The sequence below is a fragment of the Caretta caretta genome, chromosome 8 (genome assembly GCF_965140235.1).
Source record: "Caretta caretta isolate rCarCar2 chromosome 8, rCarCar1.hap1, whole genome shotgun sequence".
NCBI classification, from domain to species: Eukaryota; Metazoa; Chordata; order Testudines; family Cheloniidae; genus Caretta; species Caretta caretta.
In genome coordinates, this window is record NC_134213.1 from 55,016,048 (window position 1) to 55,032,701 (window position 16,654).

General features: G+C 44.4%; 1 protein-coding gene across 1 annotated transcript in view; it reads right to left on the bottom strand.

Moving 5' to 3' along the window:
* SHCBP1L (SHC binding and spindle associated 1 like) overlaps nucleotides 1-16,654 on the bottom strand; it is a 73,224-nt gene that overhangs the window by 31,882 nt on the left and 24,688 nt on the right. The window contains exons 5-6 of the mRNA XM_048862034.2: nucleotides 16,386-16,604; nucleotides 13,049-13,154 (exon numbers count right to left, since the gene is read on the bottom strand). Of these exons, the coding sequence (XP_048717991.2) occupies nucleotides 13,049-13,154; nucleotides 16,386-16,604 (325 nt within the window). The remainder of the gene's footprint in view (nucleotides 1-13,048; nucleotides 13,155-16,385; nucleotides 16,605-16,654) is intronic.

Genomic DNA, 16,654 nt, shown 5'->3' on the forward strand with positions numbered 1-16,654 from the left:
AATGTGACTAAATGGATCAAACCTGACTAATTCAGAACATGTTCTTATACAGCTGAAGACCGATTCTGATAGTCTCCAAGAGGATATTGCCTGACACTTCACTCTCTGCAAAGGCCTTAAACAGTCTAGGTGAGTTCTTGAATGATTTTGTCCTAACAATGTAAAAGAACAATGACCTTACTACATCAAATATGTGACGTTTAATATCCCCCCAAGGTTGCATGCAGCTTGCGGAAGAGTACTGGGAGATGAATAATCTGGTTCACATAAAATTCTAAAACCGCTCTAGGCAGGAACTTGGGATGAGGCATGAGAGTGACTCTATCCTTATGAAGCACTGTATAAGGGGACAAGTCATGAAGGCCTGAATCTTCCCTGTCCTTTGAGCTGATGTAATGAGTACTAAAAAGGCAGTCTTCACAAATAAGTGGTAAAGGAAGCAAGATGAGGGCTCAAGAGGGAGAACCCATCAACCCTATTAATATTATACTCAGGTCCCAAGAAGGACCGGACTCCATAACTGGGGGGAAAACCATGAAGGTACCCCTAAAGGAGCCTTACCGTGTGTGTGTGGGAAGGGGGGAACAGTATCGCCCTACACAGAAGGGTGATGTGCATATATTGCTGCTAAATGGACCCCTATGGACATGACAGTCTGGATTGCTTCAGAGTTAGTACATACAACAAATGACTAAAGGTCTAAAAAACACAACATATGAGGGAAAATTGAAAAAATTGGGTTTGTTTAGTCCGGAGAAGAGAAAACTGAGAGGGGACATAACAGTTTTCAAGGACATAAAATGTTGTTACAAGGAGGAGGGAGAAAAATTGTTCTTAACCGCTGGACAAGAAGCAATGGGCTTAAATTGCAGCGAGGGCAGTTTAGGTTGGACATTAGGAAAAACTTTCTGTCAGAGTGGTTAAGCAGTGGAATAAATTGCCTAGGGAGGTTGTGGAATCTCCATCATTGGGGATTTTTAAGAGTAGGTTGGACAAACACCTGTTAGGGCTGGTCTAGATAATACTTAATCCTGTCTTGAGTGCAGGGGACTGGACTAGATAACCTCTCGAGATCTCTTCCAGTTCTATGATTCTGTAGTCCAATATTGCTGAAATGGGTGTAAAGAGAGACAGATTGTGCTACAATGCCTGAAGAGAAAACTTCTACTTATAAAGCTAAGTCAGTCTAGTTGAGAGTTTCCTGCTTTGGAGCAGCATGTTCTGTAAGTTGAACAGTTTTTTTCATTGGACATCATCCAGCTAACATCCAGGCTATCAAATGCAACAAAGCTGGGTCCCGGACCCCAGTGCGGGATCTGACTGTTCTGTGAGACCATGTCAGTCAAAGCAGGTAAGATGATCAGGGACTTTACTGAGAAATTCATCACAGCCCAATACAAGAATTGCCAGATCCAGAATGGGCCAGGCTATATCAGTCATCAGTCCTGCATCTTGCCTCAGTTTCCTCAGAACCCTCAGTATCATCTGAATCAGCAGAAAAGCATACATCAGTGCTGGTGTCCAGGGGATACTATATTACATACATTCTAATACCGTAGTATCCAAGCACCTTCCAGTAGTGCATTAAACGACATGGCTAACATCTGTTGCATGTTTGTTCTCTTCCCCTCTTCTCGGGAGAGAAGTGTGTGCAGTGCAATGTATTGTTAGGGTTTTTTGTTTTGTTTTTTTAATATATATAAATACACACGGTGGTCTGTATTTCTGTTAGAGAAGGGCAAGGTCAAAGAAATGCACCTTGCATTTGGAGCAGAACATGATGAGGTCTGTGAAACATCTGTCAGAGAGTCTGGGCTATGACCACCTCTGGAACTAAATGTCTGACACTTGTTCAGGTCCATAGTAAACAGGTCTATTCCTGGGAATCCCGACTTGTGAAAGATGTTCTTTAGGACTGAATCTTTGACAAACCACTCATGGTTGTCTGAAAAGTGCCTGCTTGGTTGGTCTGCAAAGGTATTCCAAAGGCCAAGAAGATGTAGAGCCACTAGTGTGATTTGATTCAGAAAGCACCAACTTCAAAGCTGCCTAGTTTCTTGGTGAAACAGATGAGCTTGTCCCCCTTTGGTCTGAAGGCATAATGACTAACTGTGGTGTTGTCTATCGGCACTTGGTCATAGATTCCTGGAGTAATAGTGCAAATGGCTTTCATACCAGACAAAGTGGGTGAGGTTATATCTTTTATTGGATCAACTTCTGTTGCTGAGAAAGACAAGCTTTCGAGCTCTACACAGAGCTCTACTTCAGGTCTGGAAAACGTACTCCGAGTGTCACAGCTAAATACAAAGTGGAACAGATTGTTTAGCATAAGTAGTTCATACATATTTCAAGGGACCATTCAAGGTGAACAACCCTGCAGTGATGGGGGGAAAGGAAAGGCAGGAGGGAAAGTCAGCAGGGGGGATAATAAGCTGTAGCTCACGAAAGCTTATGTTCAAATAAATTTGTTAGTCTCTAAGGTGCCACAAGTCCTCCTTTTCTTTTTGTGTATACAGACTAACATGGCTGCTACTCTGAAACCATAAATCCAGTGTGTCTACTCAATCCATGATTTTTAGTGCCTTGCAAAGTCATAAATTTAAGCTCCCAAGCTCATCTTTTGAAAGTGTGGTGCGGGTTTCCTTTGAGGATGAGGACTGATAGGTCAGATATAGAGTGATCATTTTGTGCAAAGCATTTAAACCACAGGTGATATGGTGTTTTGTCTTTTTATCATTTTCCTGTGTACGTTCATTTGAGAGCATAGTGATTGTCTGACTTCACCCACATATTTTTTGTTGGGACATTTAGTGCATTGGATGAGGTACACCGCATGTTGTGATGGGCATGTGTAGGACCCATGGATCTTGAAAGGTGTGGGAGGCGTTGATCACGGTAGCAGTGGAGATATGTCTGCAGGTTTTGCATCTGTTGTGACAGGGTCTGGTGCCACTTTGAATTGGTATGTTCTAGTCCATGGGGAGTTCATTTCTGATGATGAGCTTAGAGAGGTTGGGGGGGTTGTTTGAAGGACAGAAGAGGACTTTTAGGAAAGATATCTTTCAGGATGGGGTCCCCATCACATATGGATTGTGGTTGTTTTGATGGTACCTCTGTGTGGGTTCCAGTGTTAGGTGACAATTACAGCCGTGTGGTTTGAGGAGGGTTTATTTCTGTATTGAAGCACATTCTCTCAGGGTATTTGGGTGCCTGTTCCATGAAGTGATCTACTTCTCTGGTGGAGTGTTCTTGTTTGGTGAAAGCAGTACTGAGTGAATTGAGGTGTATACCCGGACTCTCGGAGCATATTCTGTGGTATCCGAGTGCCTGGCTGCAGATAACAGATTTCTTGGTGTGTTTGGGGTGGTTACTCGATCTATGAAGCGAGGTATGGTGATCCGTGGGTTTCTCATATATTAGTTGACTGTAGGGTTCCATTGTTGAAGCTAATCGAGGTGCCCAGGAAGTTGATGCTAGTGTGGGAGTGTTTCAGAGAGAGTTTAAGGGATGGGTGGTGGTCTTTGAAGTTGTGGTGGAAATCTATGAGGGAGTTTAAGTTGTTGTCCAGGTGATGAAAACATTGATGTATCTCAGGTATATCATTAGTTTTTGGTGCATGCATGCCAGATAGAAGCCTTTGAGCTTTAGGATGTTTATGTAGAGACAAGCTTCTTGAGAGGGCCATAGGTCCCAAGTTTAAAGGTGCTCTAGGAGGCCTCCCTAAGTGGAGGAGTCTGGCCAACAGTCTTCGAATGTAGAAGAGCAGAAGGAAAGGTTACTCACCTTGTGCAGTAACTGGAGTTCTTTGAGATGTGTGTCCCTGTGGGTGCTCCACTTTAGGTGGTGGTGCGTCCCGGCACAGTTGATCAGAGATTTATGGTCTCGCACATGCGCAGTTTGTGTTTCACGGTGCCGTTGCTGCCACATGTGGCGCACGTACGACCCGAGCCCTCCAGTTCTGTCTCTACTGCAGCCTTAACTGCAAACTCCGAAGTACAGGGGAGGTGGGTGGGTAGTGGAGCACCCACAGGGACACACCTTGAATAACTACAGTTACTGCACAAGTTAAGTAACCTTTCCTCCTTCTTTGAGTACTGTCCCTGTGGATGTTCCATTTTAGGCGACTGTAGAGCAGTGCTCTTCTAAGGGCTGTGGGGACTTCAGGTTTGTTTGAGTCATTGAGGAAAGTACTGTGAGGCCCACTATGGCATCAGCCCTGGAGTCCTGTGTGACTGCATAGTGCTTTGCGAATGTGTGGACAGAGGCCCAAGTGGCCGCCTTACAGATCTCTAGTATTGGAACATTATTAAGGAACGCTACTCAGGTTAAAATGGACCTAGTAGAATGTGCTCTAATGTGCTCCGGTGGTTCTGTATTCCGGATATGGTAATATGTTTGAATACATGTGGAAATCCATTTGGATAATCTCGGAGTGAATATAAAGTCTCCTTTCAAGCGCTCGGTAATAAAGATGAAAAGTCTAGGGGATTTGCTGAAAGGTTTGGTTCTTTCAAGGTAGAACGCTAGCACCCTTCTAATGTCTAGAGCATGTAGGGCAGCTTCTGTTGGAGTACCATGAGGCTTAGAGTACCAGGTTGGTAGGTGAATAGATTTGGTTCATGTGAAATACTGAAGTTACTTTCCGTAAGAATTTAGGGTATAAGCGTAGCGTGACCTTGTCCTTGAAGAATGTTGTGTATGGAGGATCTGCCATGAGCGCCCCAATCTCGCTTATCCTTCTGGCCGAGATAATGGTGACTAGGAAGGCTACTTTCATCAATAAGTGGAGTAATGAGCAGGTAGCTAATGATTCGAATGGTGGTCTGGTGAGGCATTTCAGTACCAGGTTGAGGTCCCATGTTGGTGTAGGTCATTGAACGTCTGGGTAAACATTTATGAAATCCTTGAAGAAGCGTTTTGTAGTTGGGTGTACAAATGTCAAAGTTCGATGTCTCGGTGGAATGTTGAAATGGCCGCAAGATGGACTCTGATGGAGCTCATTGTTAAGCCAGTGCTTTTCAGCTCCAATAGGTATTCTAAGATGAATGGTAGTGGTGCTGAATCGCTTGTCAAGTGTCTTCCTTGACACCAGGCGGAAAACATCTTCCATTTTTGAAGGTAGATATTTCTTGTAGTCAGTTTCCTGCTGTTTAATAACATGTGATTAACTTGTTCCGAGCAGGTTATTTTGTCATTGTGGAACCATTCAGGAGCCATGCCTGTAGGTGGAGTATCTCCAGGTTCGGGTGGAGAGTGCAACCATTGTGTAGAGTCAGCAGATCCGGCTGGCAAGGGAGAGCTCGCAGGGTGCATATTGCCATGCGTAACAGGTAAGGAAGGATACCATGCCTGTCTGGGCCATGTCAGGAATATAAGGATAACCTTGGCCCTGTCTGCTTGTATCTTGTTTATCACGTGTGATATCACTGGTATCTGTGAAAACGCATACGTGAGTTGTGCCTCCCATTTGATGAGGAAGGCGTCCCCTAATGACCATAGTCCCAGTCCTGCTCTTGAGCAGAACATCGCACATTTGCAATTTGTCGGGGATGTGAACAGATAGATAGTGGGAGTGCCCCACCATTTGAAGATTGAATTCAGGACCTCTCTGTTCATCTCCCATTTGTGATCCTGAGAGAAGTACCTGCTGAGCATGTCTGTTGTTGCATTCCAACAGCCTGGAAAGTAACATGCTGAGATGTTTATGTTGTGTTGTATGCACCGATTCCAAAGTCTCATGGCTTCTGTGCACGGAGAATGTGAGTGAGCTCCTCCTTGCTTGTTGATGTAGAACATGTCTGCAGGCATTGCGGACTGCTCATAGCTCTTGCAAATTGATGTAGAGTTAAGTCTCTCCCAGAGACCATTTGCCCTGTATTGTGTGTTGACACGTGAGCACCCCAGCATATCAGTGTGGCATCTGTGGTGATCGGGTTCCTGTTGGAAAGGGATACCCATACAGACATTTTGTGGATTTGTTTCCCATTGTAATGAGTTCAGGACATTTTGTGGAACTTTGAGCCGTTCGTGTAGGTTGTTTTTGCTTGGTATGTATACCGTGCATAACCATCCTTGTAGGCATCGCATATGTAGTCTTGCATGTCATAGCGTGAACGTCATGGCCTCCATGTGTCCTAGTAATTGTAGGACAGCGCGAGCCCGAACTTGTGGACTGACTTGTACCTCTGAGATGAGGCTCCTGAATCTGGTAAGGGGTAATAACACCTTGGCTTTTATGGCACTGAGCTGTGCCCCAATAAAGTCTAGTTGTTGTACCAGGTTTATGGTTGATTTCCATTCGTTTATTTGTAGAACGAGCTCCCGGAATAGTGTGATAGTCGACTGGACTGCGTCCATTGCCTTGTAGAGTTGGGCCTTTGATAAAGCAATCATCCAGGCATGGGAAAATCATTATTCCCTGTTTGCGTAGACATGCCACTACCACCGCTAGAGTTTTGGAGAAGACTCTTGGTGTCATGGATAGGCCGAATGGTAGTACTCTGTATTGCAAGCGTTGTCATCCTGCCGTGAATTGCAGAAATTTCCTGTGAGCAGGATGAATGGTGATATGGAAATAAGCATCTTGGAGATCAAGGGTTGAAAACCAGTCCCCCTGTTGCAGCGCTGGAAGTATCATACCCAATGTGACCATCTTGAACTTTTGGGATCTGACAAACTTGTTGAGCTTCCGCAGATCCAGGATTGGTCTCCGTTCCCCGCTCTTCTTCTGGGTCAGGAAGTAATGGGAGTAGAATCCCTTCCCTCTGAATTGTAGTGGTACTTGTCCCACGGCACCTAGTTGTAGAAGATGACTGATTTCTTGTCATAGTAAGTGTTCGTGAGAAGGGTCCCTGAAGGGGGTAGGGAAGGTGGGCGGCATGTAAAGGGGATAATGTATCCCGACTTGATAACTTCTAGCACCCATTGGTCTGATGTTATGGTGACCCAGATGTAGTAAAAGGGCCGGAGCCAATGGCCAAAAATTGGGGATGGGTCAGGCGTGAATGCTGTTTCATGAGGGAGGTTGTTCAAACTCTCGACTAACTTTTCAAAATTGCAGTTTTGGAGGTGCTGACTGAGAAGTCGGCACCTGAGACTGAGGTGTTCACCGATGTTGTGATCGTTGACACTGGCATTGGTTATCGTATGGTCACTGTTGTTGCCTGTTGTTTAAGGAGTCTCTAGGTCTCTGATATGGTTGGTATCTCCTTCTCTTTGCAGTGGGGTGTAAATTCCCAAAGTGCGGCCCATGGCCCAAGAGTCCTTCACTGAATGAAGGACCTTGTCCGTCTTCTGAGAGAAGAGTTATTCCTGGTCAAAAGGTAAGTCCTCTACTTTTGTCTGGAGTTCTTTTGCTATTCCTGAGGCCTGAAACCATGAGGCTCAGTGCTGTGGCCGTTGTTCAGGCTGCCATGTCTGCTGTGTCCAATGCCACCTGAAGGGCTGTTCTGGATATGAGCTGGCCCTCAGTGACAACGGCCTGGAATTGTCTGATTTTCCCCTGGGAGCTCAGATATGAACTGGGCAAGTTTCCCATAGTTGTTGTAGTCATATTTGGCCAATAGTGCTGAATAATTGGCCATTTGAAACTGAAGGGTGCAGAAGGAATATACTTTGTGTCCAAACAAGTCAAGTCATTTGTGTTTTGTCATGGGGTGTAATCTTGAATTGTGGCTGTTTGTTATGGTGATTTACTGCCTTGACAACTAGGGAGTTGGGAAGCGGGTGCGCAAATAGAAAATTTGTCCCCTTGAATGGTACGTAATATTTTCTATCCGCTCTTTTGTAGGTGGGCGGAATAGAAGCAGGTGTCTGCCAGACTGTCTCCACAGGATCCAAGATGGGCTCGTTGATGGGAAGGGCAATTTTGGAAGTAGATGCGGGTTGCAGTATTTGTACCAGCTTGTGCTGGTTTGTCTTTACCTCCTCTAGCGGGATGTCTTGGCTTTGTGCGACTCTCTTGAACAGCTCTTGAAACTGTTTAAAGTCATCTGCTGAGGCTGGCAGTGGGGGCATAATCGCCTCATATGGGGAAGAAGATGAATTTTATACATATGATGTGTCATGGTCTGTGCCCGTTTCTGTGTCCTCTTTCCCTTCATTTGTCTCCAAGGGTTGTGGTATGGGAGACGCTGGGTTAGAGCACAGTTAGCGTCTCTGCACTGTGGACAGTCCAAAATGCTGACCCCTTTTTGAGCTCCATGGTTCCGAATGAGCCCATTGCATTGGGAAAGCCATAGGAGGGTCATTTGGTGTCTTGGACCCATGGCTCCACGTTGGTCGGTGGCACTTAGGTGAGGAGTGACGTGGAGATGGGGGGGGTACTGTCCCTGCATCTCCTCATCACCATCACTGGGGAACCATGCCATGTCTTGTGGGCTGTGATCTCCTCTGGAGCCTGCGTGGGAGTCCTTGGCACGGAGTATCAGTAAATGTGGTGCCGATGAGATTTCTAAGTTTCTCTGGTGCAGCGGAGACTATGTCGGTGCTGATTTCTGAGAAGTCGTTGGTGCCGTGGGTGCTTTCCCTTTCGTTGATGGAGTCACTGCTGACCGGTGTTTGGCCGCTGCCGATTTTGTGGTGTCTACCAGTGCTGACTGAGTTGTCAGTGCTGGGGGTGGAGGCATGGTGCCTGAGACACTCAGTGCTGAATCCCGTATCAGTGAGCTTGGTGCCGTGGAGGAGGCATGTTTTCGTCGGTGCCTCAACTCTGTTTCTTTTGCTCTAACCTCGGGGGTGCAGGAGGTGCCTGGAGCGTCATAGGTGCTCACCTGAGAATAAGATGGCATCGGGGGGGTAGCGACCTTGCAGGAGACCACCTCTGTTTTCGCGGACCTCTCTGAGTTTGTTTTTGGTTTTTGGTTTTTTTAGAGGGTATATCTCCTTTTCCATCTTGAGGAGGGCCCGGAGAGGATGTTTGCTTGTCCTCCTCAGGCTGAAGGGACTTCTCCATCAAGATCATTTTAAGCCAGACATCCCTGTCCCATCAAGCTCTGGCTTCTGGGTTTCTGCGGTGGGGGCATTTCTGGGAAATATGCCCCTCACCCAGGCAGCATACGCATAAAGAGTGTCTGTCTGAAACAAGCATGGCATCGCAGCAGGAGTCACATAGTTTGAAGCCTGGAAACCCCAGCATTTTAACTAGGGGTGGTTGACTATCAGTGGTTTGAGCGTTGGCCTGCTAAACCCAGGGTTGTGAGTTAAATCCCTGAGGGGGCCATTTAGGGATCTGGGGCAAAAATTGGGGATTGGTCCTGCTTTGAGCAGGGGGTTGTACAAGATGATCTCCTGAGGTCCCTTCCAACTCTGATATTCTATGATTCTATGACTAACAAGAAAAAAACATTTTTTTTAACACTAACTCAATCTCTCTCTCTAACAACTTATCTAAATATTTATCTAAAAGCTATTTCTTAATGGTTTTAGGGAGAACTGCTAACACTGCCCCTTTTCTCCGTCTTCAGCTGAGAACGGTTGAGAAGGAACTAGAGGGCTTGGGTCATGCGCGCGCTACACACGGCACCAACGGTACTGCAACGTACGACCTGCGCGGACACTGCTACCATAAATCTCTGATCGACGGTGCTGGGACGCACCACCACCTAAAGTGGAGTACCCACAAGGACACTGCTCAAAGAAGAAAAGGGTATTCTGTCGTACATCTGAAGGTCTTTCCACCAATTTAATGAAGTGAGGATTTCTTGCAGGACCATGACCATGAACTTCATGCAGTGTCTACTGGGTGTCCAATATGGCTACAGCTAATTGGAAATTTTCCAACCACATGTTTTTCCTTCCAAAAATGCCAATTCATCAAAAGCAAATATTTTGCAGAAACATGTAAAAATAAACATATGTTCTAAGACAATACAGGCACAGTTTTGATGGAAACTTGCCTGGTTTTCTGCCAACTCACCTACCCGCTTCAGAGTCAGGATCCATTTCACAGCAACCCTGTTATATGGACTGCCTACGGGCCACAGGTCCCAGGGCTTCCAGACTCCCCCTTAGCATGGGGAGCCAGCTGACCCAGGATCCTGGAAGCTCAAGCTCTTTCCAGCTGAGGCTCTCAGGTCTAGGCTCCCAAGTCAACAGCAGGGAACTTGGAAACCCTGAGAACTTCCCTCCATGCCTTTTTCCCCAAATATTTGAGGTACTTATATGCCTTCCCCCATTATAGCAGTATATCAGCACCTCACCATTTTTAATGCATTTACCCTCACAACACCCTGTGATGTAGGGAAGGACTGTCATCCCCATTTTACAGATGGGCAGCTGAAGCACAGAAAGACTAAGTGGGGAAGACCATAAGGAGCAGGACACAGAAAATGATCTATCCAGAGGGCACTAGATAAAGAGCTGCAAGACACCCCATCCTGGCCACAGCCAGGTGGCAATTCCTGCAAAGCAGGCAAAAAGGAACAAAAAATCTTACATCTGGAACAGCTGATCAGGCAGCAACACACCTCTGAGGTCTCACTGCGACAATAAGCAAATGTATCTCCACGCAAATCTGAATCTTAGAGGCAGTTTACCGCTTCTCTGAGAATAGTCTCCATTGACCACAGACAAGTGGGTAAGAGAGGTAGTGCAGTTAATCCCTGAAAAAAAGGGCCCCATCCCATCGCTTCTTCATCCAATCCCCCATCTCGGGCAATCTCATCAAATGTGAACTGATGCTAAATGAAACCTCACTTAGACATCCCAGCAACAGAAAAGTAGCCCTCAAAAGATTCTTAGGCTATATGCAATAGGCTATTCATCATCCAAAAGCTTACAGGAGGGTCAGAGCATTCCTGGACCTAAAATGACTCAAAAGGATGAAGAGAATGAGCTTCTGCACGCAAACCCTTGCTGTGATGGTAACATCCCTGTCCCAAAGGGGCTTCCTCACCTCAGTTGACCTAGCAGCTACATGCACCTATATGTCCTCATATGTCTGTGCCACCGCTGCCTACTCAGCTTTGTTTATGACACAGGCCATCCCTGTACAAAACTCCACCATTCAGCCTCTCTTCTGCCCTCAGGGTCTTTAACAAGGTATTGGTAATGGTCATAGCCAGACTTCAATCTCAGGGCATTCACCCGTATCCTTTCCTGGACAACATTTTAATCAGAGCTCCAACCAGAGCAGCAAACCAACCTGCCACATTTTGGATACTGCAGTTGCTTCAAGCACATAGTTTTGTGATAAACACCAAAAAACACTTCCACAAGGATAGCTGTGGGAGTGGACATAGACATTACTGAGGCAAAAATCTACCCATCACTGGACAGATTCCAAAAAATTCAGAACCTTACATCTATACTAAAGAACACAAGGCCATCCATACCTCAGTGTCTCCAACTACTGGCCTTTTGGTTTTGTGTATATAAGTCACCCCATGGGCAAGATACCATTTTATGTGTCTCCAGGTGTTTCTCCTCCAAGTTTGGACCCATTCCCTGGAACATATACAGGATCAGGTACTGGTCCCAAGCCAGGTATTGGATTCCCTCAGATAGTGGGCAATCCCAAAGAATGTTTGCAAGGGTCTTTTCATATGCCTTCTAGACCCACAGGTGCTCAACATATGTCCACTCAGGGGGACGGGAGCATACCTGGGATACACAACAGCACAAGGCACCTGGAACTCCATAGAAGGGAATCAAAGCATCAGACGCCTGGAGGCTCAGAGCTGTCAAGCTCACCCTACGAAGGTTCCAGAGAGAAAGGGGTCTGAGCAGGTCTGTCGTCTTTTACTTACTGAAGGCAAGGCTAGAGAAGCTTTGCCTACCTCCAGAAACCCATGAAGATCCTGAGAAGTATTCTTTTCCCCTGAATGAACAAGAAGTATTTTTTTTAAATAACTTCCACTGTAATTCTTTCCTAATTCTCCAGGGGCACAGGAAGCTTACTCAGATATGCAACTTCTTTTACTGCTGTTATCCCGAACTTCAAAGAGTTTTAGACCACTGAATGGTATCTTGCTCAGTTCAGTCCTAGAGTGGTGTCCACACCTGGAGGTGAGGCCAAGTATATCTGTTAGCTACCGCGAAACAAAAGGAGGCAGTGTGGAAAGGCCAAGACAGACAGATCCAAGGGATAAATATCTCATTAAGGCAGAATTTCTGGATGAACAAAAACCAGGGGAGAAAGTGGGAATGAGTGGGACAAAGAACCATCTGAGAGGAACAGAATTAAATGAAGCCAGGCTGCAAGAACTTGGGGTGGTAAGACTGGATAAAGCACCAAGAGTCACTTTCACAGGTAGAAGGCTTCTAGCTAATTCAAACACACATGAAGTTCCCTTCTGTGGAGATAGAGCGTCTAGCTTCATGACCTTTTTCTATGGCTGTGGTGTCCACTGGTCCCTAGAGCAATAAATAATAATGGACACCTCATCTCCAAAACACCCAGAACAGTCTCTAACGGATGAGCCTATGACAGCCTATCACTAACTGGTGTGAGATACCCTTTTCTAGGACTATTGCTGGCCATGGCAAAGTGGAACTACTGCCCTCCAAGCCAGAAAAGAGACATCCCCATGAACACCCTGCTGCACATCTAAGTCTGTCAGTTCCTCTAATGAGCTCTATGGTTATATGTCTGCTGGAGGGAGAAGGAGAAAGAAAATGTGGAAGTGTGGGGGAAGGAATGCCAGCAAGCCACAGTAGCCAAGGTTTTCCCCAAGTGATCTGCAGAGGAATGACAACAGGTTGTTTCTGCAAAGAGAGGCAAAATAAACACCGCTTGTTGTGCAGTTACTAGTCTTACGTTGTTTTGACAACAGTTTCTCACCAGCGAGCTACCTTTTTGAATGGGTGTCCATTTCAAACTAATGGACTGCCTATTAGAACTTTATATTCTTTCTCATCCCACAGACTGAGAGGATTCTCTGCGACCACTTCAGTTAGATCAGAAAGTAAAAATTCAGAGGTCACTTCTGAATAACTATCTCCTTCAAGACAGTTATGTACTAATAGCCCCTAGATCATTTGGCCTTGGTTTTGTTTAGCACATTTAGTCCTTCTGACTCACATAAAACATAATCGAAGTCTTCCTCACCATTTCTGCTGTCATTGTTTTAGCTACAATATGAGTTACAGCTTTCCCATCATCTCTGTTTCCTCTCCTACGCCTCAGTATCCTTGGGGTCAGAGGTCCATAAGCTCTGTAATTTAGACCAAATCTATGTACTACAATTAGTTTTAGACAAAGCATTTCTGACAGTATATAAAATAGTTTGACTTTAAGAAGTTTTAAGCTGAATTGATTAGATTTTAACAGATACATGCATTTAAATAGCATCTTCATCTATGACAAACATACCAGATAACTCCAGCATCACAAAACTTTCACAGTGTTAAATGCAAGATATGTAAAAGCAGCACAAATTTGTTTAGACAAGTCACTTACTACTTAGCTGCCATCTCCAGAATCCTATAAATTAATATATTTCATGCATTTGGTTTTACGGTCCTGGGCTTTGACCCATCTTTGAAAACAAATATGGAATTCTATTTAAACACTGTTCCCAGTATAATCCATTCACAAAGATTGTCTGATCAGTACAGGTAGGCCAAAAAATATTTTAAAGCCATTTTCAAAAAGCATCTTCTAGCCCAGATCAACAGTTTGACTCCATCTTTTGTTAAAACATAATTCCTTTATTATACCAATCCCCAATGAAATGTTCAAATAGAGTGTCCAAACAAAAACCTACCAAAATAACCCAGACACATTTCTTAAAATGTAGGCACATCTTAAAGTGTGATTATGGTTAGAAAAGGGACTCTTCCAATTACCTATGCTTTATATTTTTTCCTCCCTCAATATAATAAACCACTTCTGTTTTACAAAGCAAAGAGAAATTAAATCTACAAGAGATGCAGGGCAGGGAGGAGGATTAGAAGGCATTGGAGGTGAGGGGGAGGCAGGACAGAAACAGAAGAGGACAGGGATAGGCTTGGTGGGGGAAGGGAAGAAAAGCAGGAGCAAAAGTATCTGGAGCCACTAGACCATGCTCCCCAGCAGAACCTGGAACTAAACCCATTATTCCCAAGTCTCAACATTACTTTGCTATCTAGTAAATCACTGTGAAACCCACTGAAAGTATGTGTCTCCAATCCCCATCTCATGGCAGTCCCATCAGAAGATAAACAACCTTCTATTGCTATCAGCTACGTTAGCTCAAGTGGTAGAGAGCTGTGCCGTGAACCAAAAGATCCCAAATATGCTGTTGGCCTATATGGGGGGGTAAATCTGTTCCTACATAATGGATTTATATTTTTTATTTTATTTAAGTTTAAAAAAAAGACTTACTACATAAGACATTAAACTAACAGTAATGTTGCAAAGTCAAGAACTCAGAAGTTAGAAAATGTTAAGTTTTCCTGTGCAGCCTTAATTCAGCCTCCTTGTGCATGTTATGAGAGAGTTTAATTATGTGTTCATGTATATTTTTTCCCTACAGAACTCCTGCCTCATTAAGGTCACAGGACAAACTATGCTGTAGGAATGAATCAAGGTTGTATACTGAATGAGACTATTGTAGGACTGCTGCCTCATTTTGTTCCAGAAGTTGGAAGATGTTTAGTGAATGAGGCAGAGAACTACAGGAAGAAGATGATCTTATCACTAGGGCAGCTGAATAACATTATGGAAATTGAATTCTATCCCTGACTCTGCCACAGAGTTCCTATGTGATGCTAGGTATGTCACTTAAAGAAAACTTTTCACAGGTAGTCACTAATTGTGCATTCCTCGTTTTCTAGGTACCTGGCTTGAGACACATGTGGGTTCATTTGCGTTAAGTGCTGAGCACACATAACTGCAACTGAAGTCTATATGTTGAAAGTACAGTGCCCATTAAGTGCTATAAAATGCTAAGTACTCTAAAAACCAAGCTTCAGGCTTCTCAGATTCAGCACCCAAAATTAACTGGTTTCAGAGTAGCAGCCGTGTTAGTCTGTATTCACGAAAGCTTATGCTTAAATAAATTTGTAAGTCTCTAAGGTGCCACAAATACTCCTTTTCTTTTTTCAAAATTAACTGACACTTCTAACAATTTTGAACTTAACCTTTGTACCTCAGTGCTCTATCTGGAAACTGGGGATATCATCATCTCGCCTCTCAGGGGGTATTGAAGATTAATTCATTAATGTTCATAAAGAACTAAGATCTCAATGAGAAAAACAGAAAACAACATGAGCAAATTAATAATTCTGTTCAAATCCTACACTGAGTACAGTGTGCAGTAAATAATTATGAGGATAGAAAGAAACAGTGAACCATCTATCCTGTGCAATGAATGAGGCAGGGATCCCCTGGGGGGAAAAAAGTAATAACATAATTAAAGACTGTCATAGAGCATATGCACACCAGGGCCTGAATTAAGGTTGCCTCTGGGCAAACCTAACTGGCATTTACCAATTTTTGAATGCTTGACTTTCAACCTTCTTTTAACGTAGGGTTTTTTAATATAATATGGATTTATAGTACACATTTTTATACAGTGAAATACTGCAGTTCAGACAGCGTCTGGATAAGGACTGAAGTATGCTGATAAACTAAAGAAAAATCGAAGGACAGATTTTTCTAAATTTAGTGATTTAATAGTTCCACTGGAGAGTAAGTAGCAATCAGTTGGTTACCTTAATGTAATAATCCCACTAGGGAGGATATCACAGTCTCAACCACTGGCAGGAAGCTTTTAAATTCATAATTTATAATTAATTACAGTGCTAATTAACTTCTATTAACATTTAGAAAGGACAAGCAAGAAATTACGATGTTTAGAATGGATTTTGTTGTAGGGCCTCAAGTATGAACTAGTAAGTATAGAACAGTGGTTCTCAAACTATGGGGCGCATCTGGGAATGAATCAAGGGAGGCGCGAGCTGTGTGCCTTTTTTTTTTTTTTTTTTTTTAAAATTTAAGAGTTCCAGCTGTCAGCCATGGATGGTTGGGGCTTGGGCAGAAGGGCCACGCACAACCAGGAGGTGAGGGGATAAAGAGGACAGCCAAAGGCCCCCCATCCTAGGGCTCTCCCCCCACACCCCAATCCCTCACCAGGATGTAGCCTGGGCTCTCCTCCCCCGACCCCCACCAATCCTTCACCTGGAGGTGGCGGCAGGGCTCCCACTGTCAGCCCCGGGACACCAGCAGCGCAGAAGTAAGGGTGGCAATGGGGAGCTAAGTCTGCTGTGAAAAGTGACATTGACAAATACCATTTTTCACATTGCCACCCTTATTTCTGCACTGCTGCTGGCACAATGCTGCCTTCAGAGCTGGGCGCCTGGCCAGAGGCATATGTACTTGTGTGTCGGGGCCGTAAATGACTACAGACACACAGAAAGGGACTTAATCAAATAAGTTTGAGAACCACTGCTATAGAGGTTACCTGAGGCGAAGGTCCTCCCATATTTTCAGCAATCCACATAGCATTACTAATTCATAGTATTTTTTCCAACATTCAACAGCTTCTTCTGCTGTAGGTTCTTCTTTAATATTACTTTGGTACTGAATCAATTCCAAATGCATGTTTTTATACTTCTCCAGATTTTTTCTAAAACGTTGACCAATTGGAGCAGGAATAGTTCCATTCTCAATATCACACCCACTGTGAAAATAAAAAAAAATTATACTTCTGTCATAGGGCGTACAAGCCCC